At 43.3% G+C, this 19,777-nt stretch overlaps 1 protein-coding gene and 1 long non-coding RNA gene across 6 annotated transcripts in view; one reads left to right on the forward strand and one right to left on the reverse strand.

Moving 5' to 3' along the window:
- Positions 1 to 9,043: 9,043 nt before the first annotated feature.
- LOC117888662 lies at positions 9,044 to 14,585 on the reverse strand. Its single transcript, XR_004648354.1, has 3 exons — positions 14,305 to 14,585; positions 13,595 to 13,702; positions 9,044 to 10,451 (listed from the first exon to the last, which is right to left on the reverse strand). It is a non-coding gene; the product is annotated as an uncharacterized LOC117888662 (long non-coding RNA).
- A 104-nt stretch (positions 14,586 to 14,689) lies between these two features.
- The window catches only part of VGLL3 (vestigial like family member 3), a 31,318-nt gene continuing 26,230 nt past the window's right edge, over positions 14,690 to 19,777 (forward strand). For 2 of the 5 annotated variants that reach the window (XM_034792245.1, XM_034792255.1), the window contains exon 1: positions 14,690 to 15,145. In XM_034792245.1, the coding sequence (XP_034648136.1) occupies positions 15,029 to 15,145 (117 nt within the window). In that variant the 5' untranslated portion in view covers positions 14,690 to 15,028. Of the gene's footprint in view, positions 15,146 to 15,815; positions 16,016 to 19,777 lie in introns of those variants that run through there. The other 3 variants (XM_034792217.1, XM_034792228.1, XM_034792237.1) reach the window with 2 other exon arrangements.

Here is a 19,777-nt window from a genome sequence, read left to right on the forward strand (position 1 = left end):
CCCATCACCTGAAAAGAAAAGGGTAGCAAAGCAAGTGCTATATAGATGTGCCACACAGGTGCTATACAGATGTGCCACACCATACTGTTACTCCAGTCGGTATTGTGATAGGGAACCTGACACTGAATAATGACAGGATTGGCAATTCCTTTGTAGGTGAGGGCCAGTAAGGCCATCTGGCCCAAGAAAGGGGACAGTGAGCACACTTGTCCTTCCATGGATACATCCCCTGCTCGAAGTCAGAGGAAACCTTGTACATCAGACCCAGTGCTTCCAGAGCCAACTATGTCACCTGACTACAGCGAGTGCTCCAATGGTAATCCTAGATACACTCTCAAAGGAAGAGCTGAATTGAATACCAGAACACTGCTCTGGAGTCTGATGATCTGATGTCTCCTGATGACAATGTAGGGATTGCTTCAGCATTCTCCCCATCAGAAGATGCCATTCAATTCCACAAACTGGTGCTCAGAATGGCTTTATCTTTAAAGATATCATCTGTGTAAGTAGAAGAGACCTCTCATATGATGTATGGGGTCCCCTTCTAACAGCAAGATCACACTCCCAGTTTTAGAAAGATTGTTACAACCAGCCAAATGTATTTGGGCAAAACCTGCCTCTAATCAGGCCAGGTCAAAGAAGGCTGTGACAAGTTCTATCAGTTATGGTACAAAGGATTTTCTTTTTTCCACACACTCCCAGTTCACTGCTGCTCACTGCAGAAGATCAGAGAACAAAAGGAGACCAAGTGCATTCTACACCATGTGACAGAGAGGTCAAAAACTTGGAGACTTGGGGCAGGAAAGTTTTCTCCTCAGCCTCAGTAGGCATTAGGGTTGCTAATGACCAAACCATAATGTCTAAGTATCAGTACCATCTCTGAGGAAAAATGGCCTTATTTGCTAAGGATCTGTCTGAAGAGCAAGGAAATTGACTAAAAGTCTTATAGCAGAAGGACAGCTATTAACTAATCACAGATTGAGAGCCTCTCGTGATTCATCAGATGCTACAGCAAGGGCTTTGACTTCAATCATCACACTGAGAAGACATGCATGGCTTAGATCTTCTGGTCTTCCACCTGAAACCAGAGCACATGTGGAAAATCTTCCATTTGAAGGTGATGATTTGTTCAGTGCAAGGATGAATGAAGTACTAGAGAAGATGATCAACAGCTATGTCGCTAGGGGTTTATCAACTCTCAAGGAGAAGGTTTGAAGCTCCTGTCTTTGGATGTCATAGATAGCAATACCCTTCTTCATCCTCATCTTTGTATTTCACACAGATGCCACTATTAGCACCAGCAGCTTCCTGCTCACAGCAGCAGGGGAGAAAGACATTCAAGCTCCACCCATATAGCAAGCAAAACACACCTTTTGTCTTCTGTGCCAGGCCTTAGACTCCAGGTTTGATGTGAGGCTAGAGAGCTGCAGTCCAGTCTTAATTGGTCATTCTCCCAAGATTGTTAATCCTTTAATTACTGAAGTACATCACCACAGACAAGTGAAATAGTACAAAGGGATTATTTCACACAATTCAACACCATTCTTTCCACTTACCCAGCACTTCCCTCCGTATTCCGGGGCCCCACTCACAACAACCTATCAAGAAGAGAGACTTGCTCTTGGAAGAAGGACACATACAGGAAGTTCCAATGGAATTCCCAGGAAAGGGAATTTATTTCAGATTTTTTCTTATTCTGAAGAAGGATAGAGGTCTCCGACCCATCTTAGATCTGAGAAAGGCCAACTCCTCCATCAGGAATTTCAAATTCTGCACGTTGAGCCTAGCATCTTTAAGACCCCCTGTATCCACCAAAGAGTAGTTCAGAGCTCTTCATTTATTGGAGGCATATTTCCACATCACTGTCAGGCCTTCACATCACAAATACCATTGCTTCCTTGAGTGGGGAAGAACATTATCAGTAAAGAGCCTTCCCTTTGGCCTTTCTGCCACCCTTTGCATATTTAGAAAGTGCCTATTTGTGGTGATACACAACTAAGATGAATGTATATACATTTAGATGATTGGCTCCTAAAGACATCACAAGAAAGCCTGTCCAAGGACACGCACATGCTCCCTTTTTGAGACTGGGACTCAGAATAAATTGGAAAAAGTCACACTTACATCCTATGTAAAGAATCCCATTCATTGGGGCACTTTTGGAGTCTCAAGCAGGAAGAGCCTTCGTTCCAGAGAAAAGACTCCTGAGAATTTAGTCAGCTATATTCTAACTTCCAGAGAATGCTAACCAGACAATAATGGTCTTCCTCAGACTAATGGGCCTCATGGTCTCAGCTAATACAGAATCCCTTATGCTTAACTCAGGATGAAAGTTCTGCAGCACTAGCCAGCAAAACAGTATCTGCCAAGCTCAGACAACATCTTCTTGAAATTTGACTCTCCCTGGGGAAGTGCTTGTATCCATCTCATGCTGGACACACATCACACTGTTCTGAAAAGGGTAGCATTCAATCCTCCAACTCCATCAGTAACTGTGATCTCCAATGCTTCCAGCATGGTATGAAGAGCCCACTTCAGCAAGCTAACAGTTCACAGACATTGGAAGCTCTTGGTGAAGAAGATACATATCAACATACTAGAATTGAGGACAATTTTCTGGGTGCTAAAGTCTTTTCTTCCTCATTTGCAAGGAAAGGTAGTCAAACTTATTATAGACAACATGACAAAAATGTACTATGGGAACAAGCAAAGAGGAGTTCATTCAATTCAGCTGTGCAAAGAAGCTGTGCCCTAAGGGACTGGTGTATCCATTACAACGTTTACAGATACACCCTAACACAGAGGTCGGCAACGTTTGGCATGTGGCTCGCCAGGATAAGCACCCTGGCGGGCCGGGCCAGTTTTATTTACCTGCTGATGTGGCAGGTTCGGCCGATCGCGGCCCCCACTGGCCGTGGTTCGCCGTCCCGGGCCAATGGGGGCGGCGGGAAGCGGCGCAGGCAAGCGATGTGCTGGCCACAGCTTCTCGCCACCCCCATTGGCCCGGGACGGCGAACCGCGGCCAGTGGGGGCCGCGATCGGCTGAACCTGCCGCGTCAGCAGGTAAATAAAACTGGCCCGGCCCACCAGGGTGCTTACCCTGGCGAGCTGCGTGCCAAACGTGGCCGACCCCTGCCCTAACAGATCAACTCAACAGGATAGGAGAGAACTACATGAATGGTCTCTAAATACTTCTGGGATGCATGAGATCTTTGCTTGTGGTGTAATCCAGAAATAGATTTTTTTGCAACAAGGCACAATGCCAGATGGCCAAAGTTCTGCTTGAAAGTTAGTCCATTTTGGATGCTTTCCTACTTAACTGATGAATAGGTCTCCTCTTCACCTTCCCCCATTTCCTCTCATACAAAGAGTAATATGTAAGATAAAGCAAGATGAAGCCAAAATAACTGTGATTGCCCCAGCACGAGTGAGACAGAATGGTTTCTAGACCGCCTTCATCTTTCCAGAGCAGTATATCAACCTCTTCCGGTGACCACAGCCCTGTTGTCTCAGCAAAATACCCAAATTTATCACCCAGACCCTCATCACTGTACCTGCCAACTTAAGCCATAGGACTGACAGATTTAGAGAGGTTCTATTCATTGACTACATTCCCTTGGCCTGCAGTCTGGGACTGTGGTGGGCCGGCTGTGCACCCCTGACTCTCTCCCCGCCTTGCCCCTGCTTGATAGGAGTCGATCAAAAAAAAAAAAAAAAAAAAAAAAAGCAACGTGCTACAACAAGCAACAAGCTACAAGCCCTACAAGCTACAAGCCAAAAACTAGCCAACAAGCAACTCACAAGCCAATTAAGCTAAAAACAAGCCAATTTCTGCATTTTTTTCACAGGTTTGGCATGTCTGCTCCTGTCACAGGTGAGCAACCTTTATTTTCTACTTCTACCAGCTGGGTTGTGACTTGAGCACTAAGTAGGGTGCTAATCAAGATTGGTGTTTAAAAAAGAAAAGAAAAAGAAGATAGTGAATCTAATGCCCATGAAAATTGTGGCATTGACAATCCTGGAGAATTAAGTGCTTTCTTTATACAGGTAAGAGTTGCAGCATGAGTTGTGGCTATGCAAGCTTCTTTACTCCACCCTATCAATCTGCTTCAGATCTCCAGGGCAGAGATGAGATGTTAATTCAGGCTCCATGCTCAGGTTGATGAGAGCAAATCTTTGCCTGTTAGGCCTTAGTTTTCATACAGATGCATGTTAAAACAAAAGCCCAAATGATCACTTGGTTCCACCATACTCTATGTATTGTAATCTGTAAAGAGCTATGAATGTCCATTTGGGATATGAGATGATAAATGAGCAAGTTATTATCAACATAAATTGTCAGAACTCTTGACTAATTTTCTCATGACTCTTTCATGTGTACATTTTAAAATGAACATTACAACTGCCTTACAAAAACATTTATTTTAAAAGGAATTTTTGTCTTTCTTCATGTATTTTACAGTGTAAAAGGAAAAACAAGGGAAAGGATTTTTACACACACTGCTCCTAGTTTTTGGGCTTGTCAACAGATGTATTTTATTTTTGTTTCTATGACTTCTAAATAAGAGCTAATTTTAGGAGACTAACATTTGGTTGGAATGTGAATGTGTACACTTCTTTGGAGAGCATTTATGTGTAGTACAGATTTTTCATACTGGCAATAAAATGAAAATTATTATCCACATTTACGGCCAGATTCTGGTCACACAGTAGTTGACACTACTCATGTCACAAGTAGTTCCACTGATTTCAGAGGTAGAATAAAGTATTATTTAACATGATTAAAGGGATCAAAATATGGTCCTTAATTAAGAACACCTGGCACATTCAGAGACTGCAAAAGTCACTTGAGGATCTCATGTTTGTAATTTGCAGTGCTTCATATATATACCCTCGTTTAATTTCATGTCTGTGTATACTTTGGGTGGCAGAAGATCCTCTTGGTTTGGGCCAGATTCTGCCTCACTTTACTCAGTCTCACAAGAGAGAAAATTGAGAGGAAGGATGGTCCAGTGCTTAGGGTGATAGAGTGCCTAGTCCTAGGCTATGTTCAATTCACTGCTCTGACACTGGCTTCCCGTGTGACCCATCTGAGTCTCTCTCTATGCCTCACTGGAAAACTGTGTGAAAACTGTGAACCTCCCTGGCCCCCTGCTCTGCCTCTTCCCCTGAGGCCCCGCCCTTTGCTCCACCTCTTTCCCTCAAGACCCTGCCCCCAATCCCCCCTCCCCCACTGTTGCTCACTGTTCTCTCCACCACCCTCCCACTGCCAGCAGAGCCGGGCTCTAGGGTTGGTGACTGGAGTAGGGGAGGGAGAGCCGTGCTCCAAGGGAAGAGGGGGTGACTGGGGCAGGACAGGGCAGGGAGAGCTGCACTGTGGGGGTGGGGTGACTGGGGCAGGATGGGGGAGGGAGAGACGCTCTCAGGCAAGATGGGGAGCCGCCAGTACCTCTCTCCACCAGCACCGTCCCTGAGTGCTTCTCTGCTCCTCCAGGCTCCAGCAGCAACTGCTGCTCTTCCCACCTCCCGGGGGTGGAGGCTGGTTACTGCAGGTAACCAGACTTTTAGTGTCCAGTCAGCAGTGCGGACCAGACACTGCCAGGTTCCCTTTTCGACCAAAAACCAAACACCTGGCAATTCTAGTTTGGATTTGTGATGGGTTGGATCACAGAAACCCCCTTGGGAGCCGCCACCAGGTGTGCAAAGACTACCTCTGCTCCTGTTTTCCCTGCCAGCTCAGGACTCCAGCACCCTGTCTTGCTGAGCCAGACACTCCTGTCTGCTCCAACACAGACCCAGGGTCTGAATCACTTGTCCCCAAGCTGCAAGTTTACCTGAAAACAGCTCACAGAAGTGTGCTTGTCTTTAGCACTCAGATGCCCAACTCCCAATGGGGTCTAAACCCAAATAAATCCGTTTTACCCTGCATAAAGCTTATGCAGGGCAAACTCATAAATTGTTCGCCCTCTATAACACTGATAGAGAGATATGCACAGCTGTTTGCTCCCCCAGGTATTAATACATACTCTGAGTAAATTACTAAATAAAAAGTGATTTTATTAAATACAGAAAATAGGATTTAAGTGGTTCCAAGTAGTAACAGACAGAACAAAGTAAGTCACCAAGCAAAATAAAATAAAATGCGCAAATCTATGTCTAATCAAGCTAAATACAGATAATCTCACCCTCAGAGATGCTTCAGTAAGTTTTTCTCAGACTGGACACCTTGCAGGCCTGGGCACAATCCTTTCCCCGGTACAGCTCTTGTTCCAGCTCAGGTGATAGCTAAGGGATTCTTCATGATGGCTCCTCTCTCCCTTTTGTTCTCTTCCACCCCTTTATATATCTTTTGCATAAAGCGGGAACCCTTTGTCCCTTGGGGTTTCCACCCCCCGCCGTCACTGGAAAAGCACCAGGTTAAAGATGGATTCCAGTTCAGGTGACCTGATCACATGTTACTGCAAGACTTCATTACTCACTTGCCAGCAAACACATATACAGGAAGACTCACAGGTAAACACAGCCATCTGCAGACAATGGGAGTCATCAAGATTCCAAACCATCATTAATGGCCCACACTTTACATAATTACAATAGGCCCTCAGAGTTATATTTTATATTTCTAGTTTTAGATACAAGAGTGGTACATTTATACAAATCAGATGATCACACTCAGTAGATTATAAGCTTTGTAATGATACCTTACAAGAGACCTTTTGCATGAAGCATATCCCAGTTACGTTATATTCACTTTTTACCATATTTTTCTAAAACTATCCTAGTTACATTATATTCACTTATTATCATGTTTTTATAAAACCATATAGACTGCACAACGTCACAGGATTCATATCCTCAAACAATCAGACTGCTACAGGAGGCTTTTGGTAGAGGTATAATTTGTTTAAGGAAGAAGGGGAGGGCTATATTTCCTTAAGAAGCAAAGTAAATAGAGTGTGTGTGTGTGCATAAGGAGTAGGTGTGAGTAATATGCATTCACTGGAGAATCCATTCCATAGCTGGAGATACAGGCCTGATTTTCAGTTACTCTGTTCCTGTACTTGGGACAGGGACAGAAGCATATGCTTCCACATCCTGGAGCCTGTTCAGCCCTGGTGCTAAGTTAGAGACGCTTTAGAGCTGCTCTCATTCAAGGCCTGCTTCTTTTGACCCCTTTGGAAGCAGATAGTAGCCATAGTGCAGTGCACTCCAATCTCATCCATTGGGGTGTGGAAGCAGTGCTGGAGCCTGGGTGCCAGTTCTACACAAGCTGGGAGGCCCTCTGTGCAGGGATTATTTTCAGGGATCTGTTTCTGGCCTCCTGCCAGAGAGGCATACTCAGGCTTAGCATAACTGAGAGTCAAGGTGTTTGGGATAAATTCTTATTGAAGGATCTCACTCCCTATGAGAGGCTAAACAACCTGCATGATTTAAGCCCAGGCCTGGAACCAAGACACCTCCGATTTAGTTGGGGATTGGTCCTGCTTTGAGCAGGGAGTTGGACTAGATGACTTCCAACCCTGATATTCTATGGAACTCTCTTAACCCCTTCAGCCTGCCTTTCTCCATCTCTAAAATGGGCATAAAAGTATGTATTTCATAGAGTTGGTTATTTACATAATAGTATTTTGAAGATATACATTACTCTAAGTTCTAAGTATTGTTCATCTCTTTTTACACAACTCCTGTTCTGTGTGGGCTAACAGTGGAAGGGTATTGTAGATAATGTGCAGCTCCTCTTACTTATTAATAACGTACTTAATAATAGTAGGAGATAGATGCTGGTAAATACTCAAGAAGGATTGTTAGAATAATTCTTCTCCTGAAGACGAGTAAACAAGTAATAGTTAAACAGAAAACCGAACTCATGAGTTTACAACAAACAGTATTCACAGAAACTGAAAGAAAGGTAACAATCATGACTATTGTGATGAAATCTAGAGTGGCAGTAAACGATGCTATTTATTATCCAACTACTCTACTGTATATTTTTGCTGAAAGCACAAATAACAGGACATTTGTTATGGGTGGTTAAGTGCATTTATGAAACTGCACTTTCCAGAAGCAAAACAACTGTCTTTTACCTGCAGCATGTATACCCAGAAATGGAGAGTGGTACTTGATATTCAAAATACTGCAGTGCTACCAACAGTAAATATTTTCCTTAGGTCACTAGAAACTTTCCCATCTTCCCATCTATATAAGCTGATCCATTCAGCAAAAGTTCTGTCATGTTCATTATTGACACCCCTAAAATACAATAAGCACTTCTAGCTAAATTTATACAGAAACAACTTGCAACAAGTGGAGAAAGAAAATGAATGTTTGTTTAAATGTTAACCAGGCAATTACTTTTTTGCACAAATAATTCTCTAAAGCAACCTAATTGGGAAAGGCCACACCTGCCACATTTGTACGATTGTGGTACTGATTTACAGATGAAGTAGGAACACAAAAATGTTGCTATTTTTCTGCACACTGGGAGATGCAAATGTTAGATTGCAGCAAGCGTCAGTGAAGCCACTAGTCATCAATTAAGGAAACGCAGGAACCACTTATATTCAAAAACAGAAAGGGCCAGAATCTGATACCTTATTTACATTGAGTAGTATCTTACTCTCTGAGCAGCTTCATAGTAATCAATGGGACTAATTGCAGGGTAAAGTGTTACTCAATATTATAAGGGCATCAGAATGTAGTCCACAGAACATTTAAGACCATATCTTCCCAGGCTTTTCAATCATGTTTTCAACACAACTGAACTATCAAATAATGTTAGCAACCAATGTAGCAGCAGTTGGATCCATGCCTCAGATGCTCCGAGTTCACACTCCATAGCCATAGACAACTTTTTTATTTTTGGGGGGTGGGGAGAGGGGTGGAAAAGGGGACTAGAGTTTTGTCTATGTCCATGCACTCACTGTAGCCATGGAGTTGAAAGAGAGGTGGCTATAAGTCACCTTTTTGCACCCCTGATTCCAGGCCAGTCAGGGATAGGGTGACCAGATAGCAACTGTGAAAAAATGGGACAGGGGGCGGGGGGTATATAAGAAAAGATCCCAAAAAACAGGACTGTCCATATAAAAATGGGACATCTGGTCACCCTAGTCAGGGACCAAAACAACCCTTAGTGTTTCTTGGAACAGCCTGAAGATGTTCTGAGTTAGGATAGCTGCAGATCTAATGGAACACCATACACTACTCCAACAGGCTCCCATGTGGCGGGGGAGAGCAGAAGATATAGAACCAGCTACACCAGGTTTGCGCCACTTGAGGATTCCCCTGTCAGAAGAAATTCTCAGCCTCCCCTTTAGTGCAGTTCTTCAGTTCCTTTGCATGTCACCACCATCCAAAGCAGATGCAAGAGGGCCCAAAGATTCAGCCCATTGAGATTAAAGTATGTTTAATAAACTAATATGAAAAAGTCCTGCTGAAAAAATCCAGTATAAATGGGTGGGCTTTGGAGTCAGATTCCATCTAGAAATTCATGTGCACAGCTCCCATTAAAGTCACTGAAAATTATTCACATCTCAGGGAGGAATTTGGACCTTTGACACAATTCCTTCTTTTTTTCTTTGGGAGCCAAACATTTTCAGTGGTAATAGAGAATATTATAGCCAGGGTAAATATAATGCAGTTGGGCACTAAAATGAATAACAGTCCCTGCTCAGTCTGCTGAAGGTTGGCAGATGTGACAGTTTCTTGTGGCTTGAAGAAAGAGAGCTATTTACTGCAAGTAGCACTGCAGCCTTGCTTGTATCACAAAAAGCAATCACCCTATAAAGGGGATTCATATGTGGGCAAGATCATCAGATGGTATGTATCAACATAGGAGCCACAAAACATCGAGCCCACAGTCTGTCTGTAGTTTGGATGTTTTGTTGTCTTTGGAATTAAGTGTAAATAATATTTCATTAGCTTCTCTGTATGTCATGTGCTTCACTATTAAAGGTGCTAAATTCCTGCCAGCCTCTGTCTGCAGGTTTTTGTCATTTCTAATTTAAAAAAGAATAAATAAAATTACTTGCCTTTACATGAAGGACCTTTTAACTGAACTAAATTGTATAATACCAGAATACACAATGCACATGAAAGTAATTTCAGTTAGCACTAATCATAAATTGTTACCATCTGATGGCTCTTTGGCCTACGCAGAATTAGCTGTTTGGTCTCCAGCCGTTTTGCAATGGACTCCTGTTTACATCACAACAGGAACTAACTGGCCTCCTTATTGGTAATCTCAGCAGAGAGACAAATGATTGAATGGAGACAGAAATGAGCTACCCTCTTACACCTACTTACAGGGTTTGATCCAGTGCCCATGGAATTCAATGGAAAGGCTCCTGTTGATTTCACTGTATTGGATCATTTCCATAGTCCCTTGAGGTGAGGGTTGACAGACTGTAGTGAGCAGCATAAGGAAGCTTCCATCACCAATGCCTATGATGTATCTGTTTTGTGGATTAACAGAAGACTTTGATCATTCATCAATCCCAAGCATTAAACTCCCAAGCTTTAAATTCAATGAATGTTTGCATAGGTACTTATATCCCTTCTTCCTCCTTTGTAATAGTAGCGGAGTGCCTCACAAATGTTAATGAATTCATTTTTTCCCCTCAATCCTGTGAGATAGAGAAACATTCCTAAAATGGAGAACTGAGAAATTAACCTGTGGCTTGCATATTGACACAGGGAACGTTTATAGTGGAGATAGGATTTGAACCTGGATCTGTCTGGGTCCTGGTGCAGTGCCTTGATCACAAAATCATCCTTCCTCACTCTATAATGGAATTCAATTGGTGTTAGGTTAGGCATCCTTGAAAATCCCACTAGGTGTTTAGTTGCATCTTTAGGCAAAGAAAAAATGGCAAAAAAAGGGCATTTTTCAATGAAAAAATGTTTTTTTTTAAAACTTCAACCAGCTCCAACTGTGGCTAGTTAAATATTTTCCTTTGGGCATCAACCAGAGATGTTAAACTTCACATCCCCTCCTGAAAGCTCTTATGAGAGGCAGTTGCCACAGAATGACTGCTGCATTCTATTCCAGAGGTGACAGTACTTCAGTGATCGGTACATGAACTCGATGTATGTACCTGGCTGGCAAAGTGCTTCGGGTTCCTTTGGGATAAAAGGCACTATGTAAATGAAAAGTGGTGGCTTTGTGAATTAATTTGAACCTCTATTTCCCTCCTCCTCTTTTATGTAAGGACAGTTATCCTTTCCTTGTTTTCATTTTCTTCTGACACTGCATTTCTTCTGATCTGCTCTCCTCATTTAGTGAAAATGAAGAATGCTTTAAAATAACTGTTTGTTTACATTTTTGACTCAGAGTATAACACTGTTGGTGTAATCTCCAATGATTAAGTATTTATAGAATGCTAGCTGAACCCAAGGAAGGGGGCGGGGGAGATGCTTGGTTGTTATTTTTGTGGTGGTGGTGATTGTTGTTATTTTTAATTTCTGTGGAATTGTTATGGTACTGTGCTATATCTCCCCAGGAACATAGTTGCAACGAGACAAACACTATTTATTTAATTATACGCCTATGAAATATTAGTAACTGCCTTCAAACAGTTATTTAGACACCTAAATAAGTGGTCTTGTCCTTAGAAATGCTAAGCACCCACACCTCCCAATGGGAGAGACTCTTTTCAAAGCTTCTTGTGAGGGATTTTGTCAAAGACTTTTGGAAAGTCCAAACAAACTATGCCAACTGGTTCTCATTTTTCTGCTATTTTCTTGTAGCAGTCAAAGAATTCCAGTAGATGAAAGACCTGATTTTCCTTTATGGAAGCTGTGCTGATTTGTCTTATCACATAATGTCTTATAATGTTTAAATGTTGTTTCAACCAGTTTATCTAGTACTGAAGCAGGGCTTTCAGGTTTGTGTTTCCTAGGGTTGCCCTTAGTTGACTTTAATGAAGTACACTGGGAATGAATCTGGCCTGTTGAATTTAGAAAACTAGAAGGTAAGACAAAGATCAATCAACATCACAGATGGGCTGTCATTTAAATTCTTTTCTACATTAAAGAAGTTAATACTGGTATAAAACCAGTGCATATCCCCATGCCACAAATTTGATACACTGTATCATGGCAAAATTATTTTCATTAATGTTTTGATGCTGCTGATTGACATGATTCATCATGTCAAACATCTGCCTGGTAATGGTTCCATTCTGCTATTTGACATGAGGCATCATGTCACTGTTTTGCACCTCAAAGCAAATGCTAAGAACCATTTAATGGAACGGAAATGATTCTGTCAAAAAACAATGCTGAATATGCAATAACTGAATATTTGAGCATTTTGGCATCTTGCAAGATAGTACATGTGTTTTACTTTCTTCTAGCCTCCTGCATGCTTGACATAGAAATCACTAAATTACTGAGCTAAAATATATCTTCCTTTGGTATAGTAAATTATATCATATTTTTTATTTTGGTCCAGTTCTGCTTCGAGAACCAGAGTATGTTCTTCGCAAACCTAGCAATCTATAGACACTGTATAAAGACTGTGATCCTACTTAAGATTGAATGTAGATAAGTACTATTTTTATAAGCTTTTATATAAGGTCCCCATTACCAGGGCATCTGAGTGCACTTTACATAGGATAGAATGGTACTAAACAACATCTTGCCTAAAGCAGGGAATATTTCATAACCCTTTGCAGTAACCAACACAGCCTCCTTATGAGGATCTGGAAGGGTAGATAGCAGCTAGTAGCCCAAGTGGTAGGAGACTTAGTGCCAGTAGATTAAGCAGTTAGTGGAATGCCTGAACAAAGATATCTTACACTTCACTGCAAAAATGTCCAGGCTGGGGTCAGGCATATATCCAGCAGCACTGAACTTCGGAAGCTGGTACTCCTTAATGAGAATCCATTGCATTTAGATCCCATGAACTTCACTGTTGGGACAGATAGCCAAGACATTCATTCTTAGTACAGTTGTCATAGAGGGGCCAGGAGATTTTTTTTCCAGATTAATGGGGCCTAGATTATTTAGGGATTTGTAAATAGTAATCAGAACCTTAAATTTCACCCAGTCATGAACTGGTAGCCTAAGCAGAGTACAGAGGGTAGGTATTATTCACTCTCATCTTATCTGAAAGGTGGGGAGCTGCATTCTGCCCTAGCTGAAACTTCTGATTGGTCTTCAAGGTTAGCACCCAGTAGAACCCCTTTCATGGAATGTAGAAAGTGTGAAAACTACTTGGGGGCGGGGCGGAGGGGAATTAAGTGTTCTATGACAAACAAATGAACTATTCTTAAGTATTTTAAACATATATATAACTCCCTCAAGCCTGTAGGTCACTGATGTCCAAAATAAAAGTCAAATCTCATTTGAGAAAATTTCCATGATACCTATGAACCAGGATCTGAGTATGGTGACCCCAGTCCTGAAAACACTTTTATGCACGTGCTAACTTTTGTCCATGTGAATAGTCCCATTGAAGACAAGTGATAAGAACTGAATGGGACTACTCATGCATAAATGTAAGCACATATGTAAGGGTTTCCAGCATCTGGGACATTATCATTTATGGGCACAGCAAAGAACAATAACTCAGTGCATCTCAGTTACTACTTACCTTGTTCTCTGTCTGGCAGATACATCTCTGGCCTGACAACTCCTGTTCAGTTGGAGGGAGTCTCACTCATTCTGGATTCATTTTCAGGCAGTTTTAAAAGTCTCTCCTCTAGTCCCAAAGGATTTTAGGTGTGTTATACTGAGACATTTAAAAAAATCCCACCCCTGCTCCCCAACATCACTCACTACAAATTATTCCAACACTTCTGGAGGAGCCTCAGTACACATGACTATGAAACTAAAAGAAACCCTTCAAAGTTGCCCCTCTTCTGCTCCCCCCCCCCCAAAACCCCAAAGAATAACAAGTGCAATTAGAACAAAGGTTAATGTAAAAAGAAAATGCAGTAAAGCAAATAATCTACAATGAAACCTAGACTAAGGGACACATTCATCTGGCTACCTTATGCCTCACACTACTTTGAAGTATTCTAAAGGCTTCCAGTGCAATTTAGCTTCACTTATTTAAAGATCGCTTGTCCCACTTCTACTAGGCAACCAATTTTTGATGGCCCACCAAGGTGGTGAATTATGAGGTTTCTCTTCACTTTTGCAGAAAGAGAGAGAGAAGCAATGCTCTCATCTGAACTGGTTGCCAGTGGGAACAGAGGGAAATGAGCTCATTGCAGGATGGGGCCCAAACTTTTCAGGGGAGTCACGGTAAAAGTACTTTGCTAAGATATTACATCCTTGGACCTCCCTTTAAGAAATCACCTTCATGCAAAAGGCAGACAGCACCCAGCACCTGACTACCAAGGTGCAGCCCCACTGCTAGCTTCCCTCTGCAGATAGTGGGCAGGACTCCTTTCAGCTAGCTCCAATCCTCCTCCAGATGCCACTGCCATCCTCTGGTGGTGTCTCTTAGGCTTCCGCGGCTGCAAAAGTACCCAGCATCTAACAGGACCACAAACTGAAGAGGGGGCCGGTCACACTCTCCGACGACACGCCCCCTTTCTGGTCCACTCAGCTTCCAGCCCAGCTGTCCAGAAGCAAACTTGGATCCAATCCGGAGGCAGCCGGGCGGAGTTTCGAGACTTTGGTTCCTTCTCCCCCTCCTGCTCTGGGCGCTGGCCATTGGCAGAGCCTGGGGCTGCTCATTGTGTGTATGGTAATAAGCGGCTGCGGCGCTGTGCCCCACTCCGCCTCCCCGGGGCTGCGCCGCTGCTGCCATCGACGCTATGCGCCCAGCTCCGCCGCTGCCCCAGCTGCCCCGCCGCCGGGCTCCTATATAAGTGTTGGAGCGGGACCCAGGGGGCTCCTGAAGATGAGGGCTCCGCCGCCTCCGTCCTCTCTGCAGAGCTCAGCGCTTCTGGCCGGCCGCCTGCCAGGGGAGAGCACAGCCCAGCGCCCCGCAGCAGCGGCAGGGGGCCGCGCAGGGCAGCGGCGCAGGGAGTAACTGCATAGCGCTGGCGGCTCCCCTGCCCCCGCGGCCGCTGCCATGAGTTGCTCGGACGTGGTGATGCACCATTCCCAGGCGGCGTGTGGGGCGCCCCAGTATCTGCCAAGCCCGGTGGCGGCAGCCGCGTATTGCCCCCTTCTTGCGCCCAGCCAGCAGGTGAGCCGCCGGTCTCCACGGGGGCTCGGGCCGAGCGAAGGGAGGGGAGCGTTCACCCGGGCGTGGGGCGGGAAGCGCAGGCGAGGTGCGGGTGGGACTCCCTCCGGCCAGAGAAGCAGGAGCTGGGGTGCTGCGGGATCTCTCCGTCCGAGCAACAGCGCTGGGGGAATGCAACCAAAGTAGGGTGGCCAGATGTCCTGATTTTATAGGGACAGCCCTGAATTTGGGGCTTTGTCTTATATAGACGTCTATTACCCCCACACCCTTCCCGATTTTCCACACTTGCTGTCCGGTCACCCTAAACCAAAGGCAGGTTGAGAGGGGCACTCTCTGCTCGGGCACTGTCAGTGCATCTCACTCGGGACGTCCTTGCATAGCCCCACCTGCCTGAAGGGGCCGAGGCAAAGCAGCGCGCCTACAGCTGTGTGTATAGATCATGCCGGGGGCTGTGTCCCTGCACGAGGTGCTGGTGTATGGAGGGGTTCTCCCTGCCCCGCGTGTGCCTGTGTCCTGGCCCTGGCTGGTCAGATCGTGAGTGGCACCGCGTAGCTGCCAGGCTGGTCTCTGCAGTCCCGTGCGCGCCCACTCCCTGTGTTATTCCTCTGGAGTTAGTTCCCTAGCGCGGGGCAGCTAGCAAAGGACCAGCCCCTCAGCCGGCCAGGGAGCGCGGCTGGGCTGGGCTGACTCTGGGATGGGCGCTGAGAGATGAGCGAGCGGGGTCTGCCATCCCCGCAGCGGACAGCTCTCCAAGCCCCGGGGGGTGGGAGTGGGGGGCGCTTCCCCACATCCTGCTGTCAGTTCACTGAGGGGAAGTTGCCAACCTGCGATGACAACCAGGAGAGAAGAAGCGGCAGGGACCAGGCTCCTGGGGTGAGTTTCCCTCTGATCCTTGGGCTTGGGCTTGGGCTGAGTTCGGGGGGACGGAGGCCGGATTGCGGACGGAGACCTTGTGCTGATAGTGGACACATCGGGGCAATCTGGAAAGGAAAGGGAATCGCTCCGGGTTGGCGAGAGAATCTCAGCAGGCGGCCCGGGCTTTGAGGGCAGGAGTGAGTTAGCTGGCAGTTTTTCACCAGTCCCGGGGAATGCACTTGGCACTCATAGATATCAACGTGTGAAATATACATAACAAGCAAGCAATATCTCGGGTGTAACATTTGGGGGCGGGGGGCGAAGTAGGTGCAGCGCTTAATTTGTAATGAAAGAGGTGCCTGGGCTCAAGCAAAACAATTTTTCTTTTTACTTTCATCACTGAGGGGGCAAGCCCAGAGGTGTCTGGGCTCAGCCCTGGCAAATCCTGACACAAATTAAGCACTGGGCAGGTGTGTTTCAAAGAGACCTCTCTTAGGAGCTAGTGAGGCGGTTTTTTAAGCCTGAAAAGTTATGTTTCATTTTAAAGAGGGGAGGAAGCCAATCTTTACCCCCTGTTCTCGTTTCCAGGCACACCCTAGTAACCCCCATCCCACATAAAGTCTGCTGCTTTAAATAAAGTATTTTGTGTATTAATGTTAATGGCTACTTGCATTTGATAGTTGTCAAATCTACACTGTTATCACAACAACCACATATACTATATATACTCAGCCACCTTGTGCAGATACATAGCTGAAGATGTCTTAGGGATAAGACAGATTTTTCATATGAAGCATCCTGTTTTCTAAATATGTATTTTGCTTACAAAAAGGCATGCCATTGTATGCCCACCTAGTTTTACTTTGCAGTGCAACTTTCAACTGGTGTAGATGTTAAAGTCTATAAAATGTTAGTGGGGAGGGGAAGGGGAATTTTTGAACAAAACCTTGCTCTTTTGGAATATCAGCTAAAACAATTTTACACTTGAACTTGGTGATCTGAACCAGGAAATTCTTATCGGGCTGACAGCATTTTTAGACTATGCAGTGCGTGGGTGAAGTGGGACTAATATTGACTTGGCCCTAATGTAGTCATCTGAGAATACATTTTTTGGTTGTTGCTGCATTCCATAAGGTTTTATCATTATTATCCATGAAGATTGTTTTCTCCGTACATGGGAAGTGACCCCTAATATCAACTTGCCTGGGAGACACAAATATGGACAAAAACATTAAAATTCCTACTGAATGTTATTGTTTCCTTTTTATTCATTGTTGTGTGCATGAGAGAGAGTTTTTGCATAAATGATACAAAAGCTGACTTTTCCAGGTTGCTCGTGTTGTTCACGGGCAATAGGAAAGTTTGGTGTTTTTATCCACTGCAACATGCTTTCAAATTGATTTTTCAAATCTAGGTCAGAGCCTGCAGAATGGAAGGCTCTAATTTGTCTGGGAATTTTAGTTTTTAAATTTTTTCTTGGTGTCCATAAGCATACTTGTTAACTTTAAAAATATATAGTGAAAATAAAAATGCTCCATTTGACTGGAAGACCTAAAAGCATAAAATTAGGGTTGAAAATGAAGTTTTAGGTTTTGTCTGATCTGGTTACATTGTTCTTAGGCTTTTGGTATAATGTACACAGTACTTTTTGTAAGGAAATACATTAAACAGTCATTAGCTTTAACTAAACTACAGTTTGATGTGGCTATTCCTGCTGCTTCACACTTTAGATTGTGATTGTCTTCACATGATAGAGAGAAAAATGAGCTTTCATTCTGCGTTTAAGGATATCCGAGGTTTTAAATATGAGTATGATGTTTGCTCATCCACTATAAGTTCCACCAAGTATAAAATGTCCCAGAAGCACCACAGTGAAAGTTTAGTTGCTAGTAAACTTATTTTATTAATAAAGAGAATTGTTGTTGGGTCAAGTTATTTTACTGTTTAACAATAAAAGGGATTGTGTTAAATATACAAGATGAGAGAGCATAGAGTTGAACCAATACAATGGATTGGTTACTGCAAATTAAAAAAAATGCTGTTATTACAAAAGTCACATCAATGATTTGTTTTTAATCAGTTCATCCCATTTGCACCAGCTATCTTAAATAGTTCACACTGCTTCTGTTGGAATAAGAGGGTTCCTTATGAACTGTTGAAATTCAGGCTGTAAGACTAGAAAGTAGAGCAGTTCTATAGCTCACTGAACCGGGAATTTAGGACATTCTAACAGCTGTGAAGTTTGGAGCAGTTTATAAATTTATGTTGTAGTGCCCTGAAATCCATCACTTAAAAATAAAACACAAAAACTAAATAATAGGTTCCTCTTCCATCTGTACAATCACAATGGAATAAATTGTTGTTCAGACAGTATTCCACACTGCACAAAACAGACGGGTTTCTTCAAAATTAGATTGCCAGGGATATTCACCCAATCAAGCAATTTGATTGCCTGATACTCCTTAATGCTTTATAAATGTAACTATCACTGGGTTTTTATTCCTCTTTTTGTGTTCACCATGTAATGGTCTTCTAAGTGCTTGGTAAAGATATGAACTATTTTAAAGAATTTCTTCTTTACCAGAATTAGGAGTCTTTTTTTCAAAAAGTGCATTAATGGAACATCTTAAAAACAAATCTCTGTATCAGAGCTAATGAGTTGGAACTCATCCTTGACATTTCCAAGAACTCGACCTTACCTTTTCCAATGTCATTACACAACTGTTGTTGTGTTTTGGTACTCAATTGGAAAAAAATAAATTTAATGATAAAGAAGACTAATCTGTAGTGGATTCCTTTTGGCCTTGGAGTTTCAGATTCTTTACAGGGATTTGGTGGTGTGTTCCTTTCGCTGAAGTTTAGGCATCTTGAAGGATTTTTTGTGTTGGATACAAATGTTTCTATGCTTGCTTTTGCTATCTGGGTTGCATCTTTTAATAGATCTAGCTGGTTCTTCATCTAGAGGACCTAATCTGTTTTACACAAGCTGAAGATCTAGCCCATAATAACTATTTGGAAAGATAACCCTCACTTATTTTTATTGGTACTATATAGGTGTGTTGGCAAGTGTGATTTTTGGCATGCAACTAACTGTTATCACATCAGTCCTGTGAAAGGATTTTGAAGATAATTTTTTAAAAATGGGATAAGAATGCAATGGCATCTTCTTTTAAAGTAATCACATGATTTAAAATTATGGAATATCAAATACTTGTTGCATGCAGAAGTGAAGTCTTGGGTAGATTTTTTTTTTTAAATAAATGATTCATCACTCCTTTAAGAGTAACCCCTCTGCCCCTTTATTTCTATGTCTGTAATTCTGCGCACCCTAAAATCAATGCAGAATTTCTGGAGCCTTGGCTTTTCACAATTCTGTAGCCAAAAAAAAATCCCTTAATGGCAAACTAATTTAGCATGGGATTTTAAAAGAGTTTAAGGGGATTAGGACCCAACACCCGTTAACATTCAGTGGGAGTTGGGTCTTAACAGTCTTGGGTTTTATTTTTTTATATCACCTAGATCTATAGGAATGCTGAAGTCCAGGGCATCTGTCCAAGAAAATAGATGGGATATGCATGTGTGCACGCAAGCACACACAAAGTGCCAGGTTGGACAAGTGAAAATGAGGCGCAACCCTCGATTAAGCATTTGCCTGCGTATTGAGTTTTCCTTTTTTCCTCCTGCCAAAGTACTAAAGAGTTGAAAAGTACACTGTACCTGTATATGTGTGACAGTGTTATACTAGGGATATACTGCTCCTATTGATGTGCAGTCAGGACC

The sequence above is a fragment of the Trachemys scripta genome, chromosome 1, assembly GCF_013100865.1.
Source record: "Trachemys scripta elegans isolate TJP31775 chromosome 1, CAS_Tse_1.0, whole genome shotgun sequence".
Taxonomy (NCBI): domain Eukaryota; kingdom Metazoa; phylum Chordata; order Testudines; family Emydidae; genus Trachemys; species Trachemys scripta.